Here is a 13,739-nt window from a genome sequence, read left to right as displayed (position 1 = left end):
AGAACCCCCTTCAGCAATTCATATAATTCTGGTTTGGTGGTGATGAACTCCTTTAGCTTTTTTTTTTTATTAGTGAAGCTCTTTATCTGGCCTTCGATTCTGAATGATAGCTTTGCTGGGTAGTGTTGTCACATTCTTATGCATATGTTTCACTTTATTTGTTTTTTAAATTTTTAAATATGTTTTATTGATTTTTTACAGAGAGGAAGGGAGAGCAATAAGAGAGCCAGAAACGTCGATGAGAGAGAAACATTGACCAGCTGCCTCTTGCACACCCCCTACTAGGGATGTGCCCGCAACCAACGTACATGTTCTTGACCGGAATCGAACCTGTGACCTTTCAATCTGCAGACCAATGCTCTACCTCTGAGCCAAACCGGTTTCGGCTCACTTTATTTCTAAGAGAAGGTGACTCAGAAGTAGTAGTTTATCATAGAAGGAGACCACATAAAGGCTGGACCAAGAAGATGGCCATATGGAGAGGAACCTGGTTTTAATGACTTGGTGAGAAACTTCAGGAATCTCAGGGTAGTAGGAGAGTTCAGGCTTAAGGTTATGATTCAGAATACAAAGAAGTGCGGGACTGGTCCAAAGAAATATTTCACCTGCTTCAATACTATGCCATTTCAATCCTGTCAAACTGAATGGAAAACAAAGGACAAAAGGGATAAAGACTCAGGTTTAATTCCCAGTTATATTTATATTTCAGCTAGGTATTTTTTTTTCTTTTTTAAATAATCAGTGCACTACTTTTCTTTTGTAAGAAGCAATTTTCTTCATTAATCTCACTTTTTAAACTCTGCCATAAAATGGAAAACATTTGAAAATCATTGGAACTCATTTCCTATTTTTTAGAAACTAGATTTTGTAAGCCATATTTATAACTCTTGGTTTAAATATATGCATTTATTCTCATATCAGAGTCCTTGGGTAACATTAGAATTTAAAAGCATGAAGGACAGAGTATTTAGAAATAACTAATATTTATGTAGTCTTTTTCTTCTTCTTCTTCTTCTTCTTCTTCTTCTTCTTCTTCTTCTTCTTCTTCTTCTTCTTCTCCTCTTCCTCCTCCTCCTCCTCCTCCTCTTCCTCCTTCTGTGTTAAATATATATATATATATATATATATATATATATATATATATATATATATATATATTTTATTGACTTTACACAGAGAGGAATTGAGAGGAACAGAGAGTTAGAAACGTCGATGAGAGAGAAACATTGACCAGCTGCCTCTTGCACACCCCCACTGGGGAAGTGCCCGCAACCAAGGTACATGTCCTTGACCGGAATCGAACCTGGGACCTTTCAGTCCGCAGGCCGACGCTCTATCCACTGAGCCAAACCCGTCCCGGCAAATATTTATTTATATATATTAAAAATAAATATATTTTTATTGATTTTAACATGGAGAAAGGGAGAGGGATAGAGAGTTATAATAGAAACATTGATGAGAGAGAAACATTGATCAGATGCCTCCTGCACAGTATGAGTACTGGGGAATGTGCTCACAACCAAGTACATGCACCCAACCAGAATCAAACCTGGAACCCTTCAATCCGCAGGCTGACGTTCTATCCACTGATCCAAACTGGCCATGGTTTATTCTTCTTAGTATAGAATGTGTATGCAGAATTAATAGAAGAAAAATGCTCTAAGGCAATGGAAACTAAAAGTGAAATAAATAAATGGGATTACATCAAAATAAAAAGCTTCTGCACAGCAAAAGAAACAATCAGCAAAACAATAAGAAAGCCCACTGCATGGGAGAACATATTTGCCAATCTTATCTCCAATAAGGGTTTAATCTCCAACATTTACAGGGAACTCACACAACTTAACAAAAGGAAGAGAAACAATCCAATAAAAAAATAGGCAAAGTACCTAAATAGACACTTTTTGAAAGAGGACATACAGAAGGCCAAGAAACATGAAAACATACTCATAGTCATTAATCATCCGAGAGGTGTAAATCAAAACAACAATGAAGTACCATCTCACACTTATCAGAATGGCTGTCATAAACAAATCAACAAAGGACAAGTGCTGGTGAGGATGCTGATAAAAAGGAACCCTCATGCACGGCTGGTGGGAATGCAGACTGGTGCAGCCACTGTGGAGAACAGTATGGAGTTTCCTCAAAAAACTAAAAATGGAACTCCCATTTGACCCAGTAATCCCACTTCTAGGAATATATCCCAAGAAACTAGAAACACCAATCAGAAAGGATATATGCACCCCTATGTTCATAGTGGCACAATTCACCATATCTAAGATTTGGAAACAGTCTAAGTGCCCATCAGCAGATGAGTGGATTAAAAATTGTGCATATCTACACAATGCTGCAGTAAAAAAGAAGGTACTCTTACCATTTGCAGCAGCATGGATGGACCTGGAGAGCATTATGCTAAGTGAAATAAGCCCATCAGAGAAAAGTAAATGTCACACCATCTCATTCATTGTGGAATATAATGAACAACATAAACTGATGGACAAAAATAGAGCCAGAGACATAGAAGCAGCAAGGAGACCATCCATCCTAAGAGGGAAGTCAGGGGAGAGAGGGGGATAAGACATCAACCAAAGGACTTATATGCATGCATATGATCATAACCAATGGACTCAGACAGTAGAAAGTGAGGGCATGTGATGTGCTGGGGGATAGGAATGGCTGGGGAGAGGTCAATGGGGAAAAAAGGAGACTTAGGTAATACTTTAAACAATAAAGAATTTAAATTTAAAAAATTAAAAATGGAACTGCCATTTTACACATTGATCCCACTTCTAGGAATATATTGTAAAAACCCTGAAACACCAAACAGAAAGAACATAAGCAGCATTATTTATAATAGCTAAGATCTGGAAACAGCCCAAGTGCCCATTAGTAGATGAATGGATAAAAAAGAACTGTGGTACATTTATAGAATGGAATAGTATGCAGGTGTAAAAAAGATCTTTTACTATTTGAGACAGCATGGAGGGATCTGTAGGGTATTATGCTAAGTGAAATAAGCCAGTCAGAGAAAAATAAGTGTCATATTATTCCACTTATATGTGGAATATAACGAACAAAATAAATTGATAAACAAAATAGATCCAGAGACATGGGAACATGGAACAGAATGAGGAATCTCAGAGGGAAGAAAGAAATAGGAGGGTCACAACATGTGATTAACCAAAGAACTTTTATGCATAATCCATGGACATAGACAATAGGTAGGTCTGGGGGGACAAGGATGGGGTGGAGGGGGGTCAAAGTGGGGAAAAATTGAACATCTGTAATACTTCGAACATTAAAAAGAAAGAAATACAATAATTAGTAAATAATAATAGAAGAATTAACTTTGCTATTTATGTACTCACAACTGTAAACCTACTATTGCCCCACCTAAAAGCACAGATCTTTTAAACTCTGAGGTAAAATTTGATAAGATGTTTTACATAACTTGAATGAATTGATGAGGTCTCATGGAGAAAACAGTTCCAGATGGCAAACATACGCAAGGGAATTAGTCAAACAACTTCTTGGCAAGAACATTATGAATTTTATAATCAGTTGAGGGCCATTAAAATGCAAAGCTGAGTCTAGTTAATAATCTACAATAATTGGTTAAAGAAGTATATTAGTGCCAATTTCTCTCTATTCATCCTACTTTTTCTCTTTTTTCAACCCCGTAAGTCTTGGCAGGATGAAGTGGGCAACCTTCATTTGCGTTTTCTTTCTTCTCAGCTCCATAAGCAGTGTGGTTCCTCCAGATACACGTAAGAATTTTATTTTTCTATTGTTCAAATTTATTTCATTTTCCTAGTAAAAGAAAATTTCAGTAAACACTGCATCTTTAAAGAAGGAAGTGTTCTTTTATCATTAATTTTAGACTGTGATGAAATTTTGTATTGAAAGTTATCTTAATATATTTTCAACATCCTAAGTTAAAAAGGGTGAGAATTGTTTAGTAACTGTAATTTCCTTTTGCACATGAAAGAACATAGGGTGACTTAACTTCACCGAATATAGTTGAAAATAGAATTCATAACTCAAAATTTCCAATGCCCTATCCATTGCACCATGATGCATTAAAACAACGACAAAAAAACACCCAAACCCCCCCCCCCCCCAAAAAAAAAACACCTGTGTTATTAGTCTTATAAATAGAACAGGTGTTTATATTTTTTTCTTTCATACAGTTCTCTCCATAGCTGTTAATATATACTGAGATTAGATTTTATCCAACTTTGTATATAAAGCTATACATATTGAATAATTTTAATGATTTTTCGAATAGTATTATTGGTGATTGAATAAAGCATTTGTTTAAAAGCAGAAGAAATTGTTCACCATCATCCTAAAATCTTCTGAAGTGATCAGAGCCCAATACTTAGGGACAAATTAATACCTTAGTGAAATGGAGAGAAACATAAAAAGTAATATCATAACCAGTGGTTTTCTTCAAAATTTAAAATCTCTTTTTCCCCCTCAGACAAGCGTGAGCTTGCTCGTCGGTATATGGATTTGGGAGAAGAATATTTCAGAGACCTGTAAGTTACAATATTGAAGAGTCAAATTTAATGCTTCTAACAGCATCGGTTATTATTCTGAAGTTCTTATATTTCCCTGCCATCAGAGTCCAGACTTTAGCACAACACTGTCCAATAGGACTTTTTGCTTTCATGAAAATATTCCATTCTAGTACTGGCCAATATAGTAGCCACTGGCCAGTGGCTACTATATTGGCCAGTACTTTGAATTTAGTAAGTGCAACTGAGGATCAAAAGTTTCAATTGTATGTAATCTTAATTAATTTAACTACATAGTCACACCTGGGTGATGGCTACTGTATGGGGAAGTGTAGCAGCTCTGGAATTCTTATATAAACTTGATTGAGGGAAAGACTTTCCCAGCACACATTCAAATTCCTTTACCTAGCAAATAGATCGGTGGTTTCTCCAGAGCATTTTAATATATTTTTTAATCCAGTTGAAAATGAGAAAATAGCTGAAACCGGTTTGGCTCAGTGGATAGAATGTCAGCCTGCAGACTGAAAGGTCCCAGGTTCGATTCTGGTCAAGGGCATGTACATTGGGTTGTGGGCACATCCCCAGTAGGGGGTGTGCAGGAGGCAGCTGATTGATGTTTCTCCCTCATCGATGTTTCTAACTCTCTGTGAAAAAATTAATAAAACATAAAAAAGAAAATAAGAAAACGAGAAAATAGTTTATTTCTTGAAGATCAGTTTGATTCTACAGTCCGATTAAAGGAGATGTGTGTGTGTGTGTGTGTGTGTGTGTGTGTGTGTGTGTGTATGTGTTTAAATAGTCCAAAGGCCTATGTAATGCCCCTCATTTTAACAATTATACCTATTTAGAATGCATGTTGCTTGCTTGCTCTGTATGTGTTCATATATATATAAACATGGTGGAAATGCATGTCCTCTTTGCTTAGAAAACCACACATACATGGTTAGGTCTGAGATAATTGCTGATGTGACTAGTCTTTCTGATAATAATGCAATGCACAAAGTACTATAGAACACATCCTGAAAACACAATTTGTTCTCTGGCATAGCAACATACTTTATATTAAAGTTTTATTATGCCATGTTTTCTCATGTCCTGTGTTCCAGGGTGCTGATTACGTTTTCTCAGTTTCTCCGGAAGTACCCATTAGATGATATTATAAAAATAACAAATAAAGTAACCGAATTGGCAAAACTATGTGCTCATGACAGCTTAGCTTCAGTTTTTTGCAAGTTACTTGTAAGTACATTGTAATTTTGAATGTTATTTCTCTTATTTTAAATAATCTTGAGCAATTCAAAGAGAAAGCATCCCATTTTGGCTTTCTCAGTGATTTCTAAGTGAGCATATTTGTAAGCAACACTCACAAATGGGTAGAGCCATCATTCCTTCTATGACAGAAACATTCTAGTTATTCCCACAGTTCTAAGTCATTTCTTTATTAAGACCACAAACAATGGTCATAGTGGATTTAAATAAAATTTGTCATTTGTAATAGTGTCTCATTTAAAATCTGAAGTTTGAATTATTTTCATAGAGGCTGATAGTAGTAGCATGGTTTTGAATATCCAGAAAACACTTGGGCAGATTTTCATGCTAATTTTGTTAGCTGGGTAAATAAGAGTACAGCTCTATATTCCTCATTTTAGGGATATTCATACTTTCACAATAAAATATCGGGGCATTCACCTGTTTTAAAGGTCTTTGAGCTTTTGTTGTTTCCAGATAGGTCTTCAGTATCTGGAGGGGAATGTTGCTCCCACCATTCAATCTATACATACTTTCCTGGTGGCAGGACCATTTTTATTTTTCACTGAAGCTTTATCTCCTTCTGTTTTTCTTTATATGTCTCTCGCCCTGAAGTTGGAATCAGCACTTTAACTTCGCACAGCATTATGGCTCTAAATATAAATTTAAAAAAAATGTGTTTTTTAAAAATTAATAAATTATGTCTTGAACAATATATTTCCCTTGGTATTATTATTATTTTCATCATAAAATTAATGAGGATTGAAGGAATTCATTTAATGCAATCTGTTTTGAGATACACGTTTCTAGAATAAAAAGATCCATATTTTAATGTAGTAACGATTAGTATGTAGTGAATTGTATTACTTCTGGGTTTTTAAATAGTATGTACTAAGAATTTGGACTGTTCAGAAAAAAAGTAGATCAAATGAGAAACTTTCCTAACACCTTCCTCTCTAAAGTGAATTCACCTGCTACTTACAGGTGTATTTTCCTTCGAGTTTTATTATGATTGTTCCTCGTTGTTAGCCTCAGGTGAAAAATTAGAGTAGCATTCATTCCTCAAATCATTGACTGTCCTTTTGTCCACTGTAACTATCAGTGTGACAGGTAACTTCTTAAAACACTCCACATAGATGGTCAAATCAAGAGAGACTTTCTAAACCTGAGGAAAAAGTAGATTTTTATACTCTTTCCTCACCAAGGGTCACTGGTATCTTACACTTTTAAATACTTTTCTTTGGGGATAGAGGAAATAAACCACGACTAGGAATTTTTGAAGACTTCTGTGTTCCCTTTAGGACACCCCATTTACAGCCAAAATGTGTTCCCTGACATCTCTTCCTGTGAACTATGATGAAATGGCCGAGTGCTGTGAAGCAGAAGCAGCTTTGAGATACCAGTGCTTCGTGAAACACAAAGGTGACGTGCTAAACATCCCTCCGATGGGGACAATAGATTCTAATGCAACGTGCACTGCCTTTAAGGCAGATGAAAAGACGTTGTTAGAAACGTAAGTAATCAGATGTTTATGCTTCCACATGAAAAGTTATGAAATAGGTTAAGACTCATTATAACAATTACTATACAAATATTTTCAACAGTAAGACTTAAAAGCTCTCATTCTCAAGACAAATTGAAAGAAATACCATCTATAATAATAAAAGTGTAAGATGGTAACCTTCTGGATGACCTTCCAGATGACCTTCCAGATGAAGTTGGGGCTGCAAGAGAAACGGGGGTCCCTCGGGTGCCAGAGGGAAGCTGGTGCCCACAGTCGGAGGGGAGAAAGGCCTACTCTTGCATGACTTTTGTGCATCGGGCCTCTAGTTTAATGCTATAAAATTTTACACAATAAATATTGATCAGCGATCTGTTGGAATTCATTGAAACAGGATATTACCTGTCTGAAAAACATTAACACATATTAAAATATTATGAAGATTGTCAGAAAAACCTTCATTTTAGCCAGTAATCTTCTATCACTAATATTTAACTATTTTGTGTGTGTGTGTGTGTGTGTGTGTGTGTGTATACTTTATATGCATATATATTTAACCTTTTTCTTGATTTAAAAAAATGACACAGGCAAGGTCATGTCCAAATTGAGTTCAGTTGGTAAGTTTGATGTCTTTGGATTTTGGAGTTCCTAGGGAAATTGTTGATAATAATTATTTCTATAATCCTGTCTGCTACAGAAAATGACTGCCTGTTCTTCTTTTTAAAAATGTAGGCGCTCATATGAAATTGCCAGGAGAAATCCTTACTTTTATGGCCCAGAGCTCCTTTACTCTAGTCAACAATATAAAGAAGCTTTAACAGAATGCTGCGAAGCTGCTGACAAAGCTGCCTGCCTGGGCCCAAAGGTATGCCCAGCAGAAGAACAGAAGAGCCAGTTCAGACTCAGACCTCAGATTTGGGACATCTTATGTAGGGCCCTTCAGTCTCTGGCATAAACTTCTTTACCTTTAAAAAGTCTTCTTTACTCTTCCCCAACCCAAAGATTCTTCACCCTCTTTGAAGGCCTATGACATCCTCATTCATCCTCCTAAGTTTTAACCCCGTGAACCTCACAGAGAACCACTGTGTATGTGTCTAAATAACCTTGTCTTTTAGAGTGAAGTACAGAAACTCATTTGTAAAAATGCAGAGAAGAGGGCCACAGTTTTTGTTTATCTTTTCGTGAACCTTTCCTATTGGGGAGGGAATTCAAAGTGGAGAATTTCACTGCTTCTAGAAACCTGGGTTTATTCATTCATTCCATAAATTTTTATTATGTACTCATCGTCTTTTCGAGGCAGTTTATTGATGTGAGAACTGGTGAAGGGGGGGATTGAAGTGGATTTATGCAAAATTAAGCAATCCGTAAAAAATTATGTTCCCTGGGATGTTAGTGCACTCTGTTCTTCCTCCATTCTCTTCAGTTCCCTTTTCTCTGGCCATGCCCCCAAGCGGGTTGTTCACTACCTAGGGGCGTCCACTATGATCAGACTGATTTTTCCTCTCATTATACAGCAAATTAATTATTTGACAATGGTGAATGCTTGGGTGTACTTTGTCATGGTCTCATCTGAATTTACGAAGGAGTGTTTCATGTAGAAGATTTTTCTATTTTATTTTTTCCACCACTATTCATCCCCCTATACCCTCCTCCACCTCTACCTCCACCCTCCTTTGTACCCTCCGTAATCACCACACTTTGTCCATGTTCATGTGTTTTTTTTTTCTCTCTTCTTTCCTCCTATTGTCGAATTTAAAAATTGTTTTTAAAATTATTTCTTTCTGCAGATGGATGCCATCCAAGAAAAAATAGAGAGTGCAGCTTTCATAGAGAAATTCAAGTGCTCCATGCTCCAAAACAGAGGAGAAAGTGCTTTAACAGAATGGTATTTCAAAATTAGATTTGTACTTTATAATGATGTAAGGGTGAGGGTTCTGTTGACAGAATGGTACATTTTTATGAGTTTTTACACAATGCTTTTGCATATATCTTTTTGGTTATCTGAAAGGTAGACATTTGACAGAAGTGGAAAATCAGAGCACAAATGACAATTTGTCATTCCTTTAATCATATTTTTTCATGGTAATAAAAAAATTTAGAGAATATATTTTTTGTCATTCTAGACAAGGTATTTAAACTCCTGCTTATTATAATGACTAGGGATCTTATTCTATTGGTCCATGATTTTTATACAATTGTAGTCGGCGTTAATTATTTTATTTTATTGTCCTCGATCCCCCTGAAATTGTATAAAACTGTCTGCTTGTTTTTTATGTTCTGATAACTAAATTGGGCCATCAAGGTTACTTCTCATTTTCTCATAGCTCCAACTCTGTTCTTAATTTTTTTTGTGTTTTTTTTTTTCATTTTTTTTTTCTGGACTGCTATTTTTATATAACTTGCCTCATTCTAGGAAAATCCTTCAACATCTGAGTCAAGAAACCCCTTTTCATCCCCAATTTATTTGCTAGTTAACAATTAATCAACATGAAGAAGGATAAAATGAAATGACATATTTTGCAAGATGTCCAGAAACCATCATTTGAACTATCTTTGACTCTCACCTCTGTCATCTACACAACAAAATCAAGCAAATAGTTAAACAAAACCACCTCAATGTGAAACAATACACATTTAAACAGGCTGTGACTGGTTATCAGAATTAGACAAGTCTGAAATGATTTGTGAAAACTTGTGGATATTAGCCTTTCATATCCTGTCATTGGGCGTAGAGACTTTTCTGGATCAATTTCATGGTAAAAATATGTTAAACTTCTTAATTTTGAAAAGTTATGAAATTCATTTTCTCAGTGTGCTTTGGAACTCAGGAAGGAGGCTTTTTATTGATAACAAATACAACTGAAGTTTGTGTGGCTCTTTCCAGTTTATAAAATGCTTTCCTATGAATCATCTAATCTAATTCTCACCACAATGCTTTGATGCAGCATGCTGTATCCTTCTCTCCAGGGCTAAAGCTCAGAGACTCTAAGTAACTATCTGGGGATCATACTGCTTATGAGCAGTAAAGTCAGATCTGGAAGTCAGATATGGGCTCCAAACCTGAAGCTTCTCAGATGTCACCTCTTTCAGAATGCCTCTTTGATTTCTGGTTTTATGAATCACTGACTTCTTTCTATCCCCACACACTCTTACAATGGATAATTCTGCCCTAAGGAAACATTTTGCCCTAAGACAATTTGGCTTAGAACTAGCAATAAAATAAGAAGGGATAATTTTACGAATTACTTCTATATTTCATTTTACTCTGAATTTTCTTACGATAAGAAGTATTTTCCTAGTGCTTTCTCATAAAATATTGGATGCTAACAAATTGGAATAGGAGAATTTTCTTTTTAGGTTTGTAGTTCGCCTGAGCCAGAAATTTCCCTTTGCTGACTTTGTGACGATTTCTAATTTGGCAACAAATTTGACCAAAGTCCACAAGGAATGCTGTGAAAGTGACATGCTTGAATGTGCAGACGACAGGGTAAGGAATGCTCGTGTATTCTCTTTGGTGACTTTGCTTTGGTAACATGCGCAGTGGGTGCAATGAATTGTTTAGTATAATTGGTGATAGCTGACAGTGAATTGAAATTGTCTTCTATGTCTAATATACTCAATTCTTTCCCTGCCTTGTGGTAGGTTATTTATTTTTATTTCTGTGAACTTGGCTATCCCACTCACAAAATGGTCTGATACATTCACCAATTTGTAATCCCTTTCAGTCATAATCTACCTGAGAACAAAGGCTTAAACTGAAATAGGACAGCTGCAAAGGTAGTTTCCTAAGAAAAATTTTTGGGGATGTAGGTAGAGTTGGAGAAGAGCTGGTACCTGAAGACATTTTTGGGAATTTTGTAATTTTTCTCTGTATATTCTCTCTTAATATACAAATATTTAGCATGATATCTCTTTTTTTCAAAATATAAATACATGATCAAATATCAGAATCCTAATCTCTCAGAACACTTTCTGGAAAATTTAAGGCAGATATTTTACATGTGTAAGTAGGGCCTGCGACTATGCTTTTGACTAATTTTCCAAAAATCCCTTACACTTTATTTAGTTATTTGGTTTCAAAATTTCACAATACTTGAAATTACACACACACACACACACACACACACACACACACACACACACACACACCAGAGGTCTGGTGAATGACATTGGTGCACTTGGGGGTCCCTCAGCCCGGCCTGTGCCCTCTTGCAGTCTAGGACCCCTTGGGAGTGGGCCTAAGTTGGCAGGTGGACATCCCCCAGGGGTCCTTAGCACTGCTGCGGAGGTAGGAGAGGCTCCTGCCACCATTGCTGTGCTTGTCAGCCATGAGCCTGACTTTTGGCTGGACGGGAGCTCCCCCCTGTGGGAGTGCACTGACCACAAGAGGGCAGCTCTTGCATTCAGCATCAGCCCCTTGGAGGTCAATGCACATCATAGCGACCAGTCGGTCATTCAGCTGTTAGGTCGATTTGCATATTAGCTTTTTATTATATAGGATATATATTACAGTTTATATTTTACATTTAATTTTACTATTAGAGTTTATATTTAATATTACTCTGGCCCAGTCGGTGTGGCTCAGGGGTTGAGGTCAGCCCAGGAACCAAGAGGTAACTGGTTTGATTCCTGGTCAGGCACTTGCCCTGGTTGCAGGCTTGATCCCCAGTGAGAGGTGTGCAGGAAGCAGCTGATTCATGTTTCTCTCTCGTTGATGTTGCTATCTATCCCTCCTCTCCCTTCCTCTCTCTCTAAAAAGTAGAAAGCAAACATATTTAAAAAAATGATATTCTGTATTAGTTTCAACTGTACAGCATCATTGTTAGAACATTGTGTACAAAGCACCCCCTTGATGTTTCCTACACATAGTCCTTAGGATACTAATAGTCCCTATGCTGTTATTTTACCTCTGTGAGTATTCTGTAACTACAAATTTGTACTTCTTAATCCTTTCATCTTTTCCTCCCAGCACCTATTGCTGTGTTTGTTTGTTTTTTTTAATATTTTTATTAATTTCACAGAGGAAGGGAGAGGGAGAGATAGAAACATCAATGATAAGAGAGAATCATTGATTGACTGCCTCCTGCACGCCCCCTACTGGGGTTCGAGCCTGCAATCCAGGCATGTGCCCTTGACAGGAATCAATTTGGACCCTTCAGCCCATAGGCCAATGCTCTATCCACTGAGCCAAATCAGCTAGGGCTGTTTTTTTCTGTTTTGTTTTGTTTTTAATCCTCATCTAAGGACATTTTTTCATTGATTAAAATTATATTTTATTGATTTTTTAGCAGAGAGGAAGGGAGAGGGATAGAGAGTTAGAAACATTGATAAGAGAGAAACATTGATCAGCTGCCTTCTGCACAACCCGCACTGGGGATGTGCCCGCAACTGAGGTACATGCCCTTGACTGGAATCAGACCTTTGACCCTTCAGTCCATAGGGCGATGCTCTATCCACTGAGCCAAACTGGTTAGGGCTTCCATTGATTTTTTAGAGAGAGTTGAAGGGGAGACACATTGATTGGTTTCTTCCCTCATGAGCCCCAACCAGTGCCAGGCATGGAGCATGTGCCCTTCAGGTATGTGCCCCTGACTGGAATTGAATCTGAGTTCTTTGAGTCCATGGGTTGATGCTCTAGCCACTGAGCAAAACCAGTTAGGGCTCTATTGCTGGGTGTTAACTTAAAACTTAAATGCCTTCACAGCAGAAATATAAAATTAAAAAATTAATAAAGTTTTTAATCAAGTGGAAATATCTTAGTAGTTCTATCTGAATCTACAGACTTAGGAACATAGACTGAAAATGTTCATAGAAGGCAGGTTGGTATGTACATGGTCTTAGAATACAGTGGATGTGTTCTCCCACCGTAATAGAAGTCTGGAGAGAAAGTATAACGGTGTCAATTTACATTGAACGATTTTTATCAACTTGCTTGTAGGCGAATGTTGCCAAGTATATGTGTGAAAATCGAGCAGCAATCACCACTCTCTTGACGGATTGCTGTGATAAGCCTGTGTTGGAAAAATTCTACTGTCTTGCGGAGATGGCAGGTGATAATAAGGTTCCTTTGCAGGCCCCACAAATTACTGATTTTGTTGAAAATGAGGACGTTTGCACGTACTATAAGGCGGCAAAAGTTGATTTCTTAGACAAGTAAGTGTATGAAGAATGATCCTTTCATAGCTTTTATAGACTCTGAAGAATTAGGAACAGTTCTAGGCTTTTCTTTGGAGTTGTTACAATTGTTGCCTGCAGTGCTACTTTATCCTTCCCTCTCTGAGCCTTGACATTTTGTTTTTGAAAAATTAATTAGTTTTTAAGTATATTCATAAAATTATACCTGCTCATAGCAAAAACTCAATCAATTGAGGAGAGTACAAAGTAATAAGTAGAAGTTTCTATCATTGCCTCATTCTTTACTCCTCTGACATATTTCTGCAAATATGACTAGAAACATTTTGCATATACAT

General features: G+C 36.8%; 1 protein-coding gene across 1 annotated transcript in view; it reads left to right on the top strand.

The window, feature by feature from the left end:
• The window catches only part of LOC311621216 (albumin-like), a gene marked incomplete at its 5' end in the record, with an annotated part of 66,975 nt that overhangs the window by 39,832 nt on the left and 13,404 nt on the right, over positions 1-13,739 (top strand). Inside the window, 8 exons of the mRNA XM_084881053.1 lie at positions 3,736-3,767; positions 4,484-4,541; positions 5,627-5,759; positions 7,070-7,281; positions 8,002-8,134; positions 9,057-9,154; positions 10,627-10,756; positions 13,208-13,422. Of these exons, the coding sequence (XP_084737179.1) occupies positions 3,736-3,767; positions 4,484-4,541; positions 5,627-5,759; positions 7,070-7,281; positions 8,002-8,134; positions 9,057-9,154; positions 10,627-10,756; positions 13,208-13,422 (1,011 nt within the window). The remainder of the gene's footprint in view (positions 1-3,735; positions 3,768-4,483; positions 4,542-5,626; positions 5,760-7,069; positions 7,282-8,001; positions 8,135-9,056; positions 9,155-10,626; positions 10,757-13,207; positions 13,423-13,739) is intronic.

This window comes from Pipistrellus hanaki (genome assembly GCF_964339955.1).
Source record: "Pipistrellus hanaki genome assembly, chromosome: 1".
Lineage (NCBI taxonomy): Eukaryota > Metazoa > Chordata > Mammalia > Chiroptera > Vespertilionidae > Pipistrellus > Pipistrellus hanaki.
The sequence above is the reverse complement of the archived record's forward strand: the minus strand, read 5'-3'. Positions and strand labels throughout refer to the sequence as shown.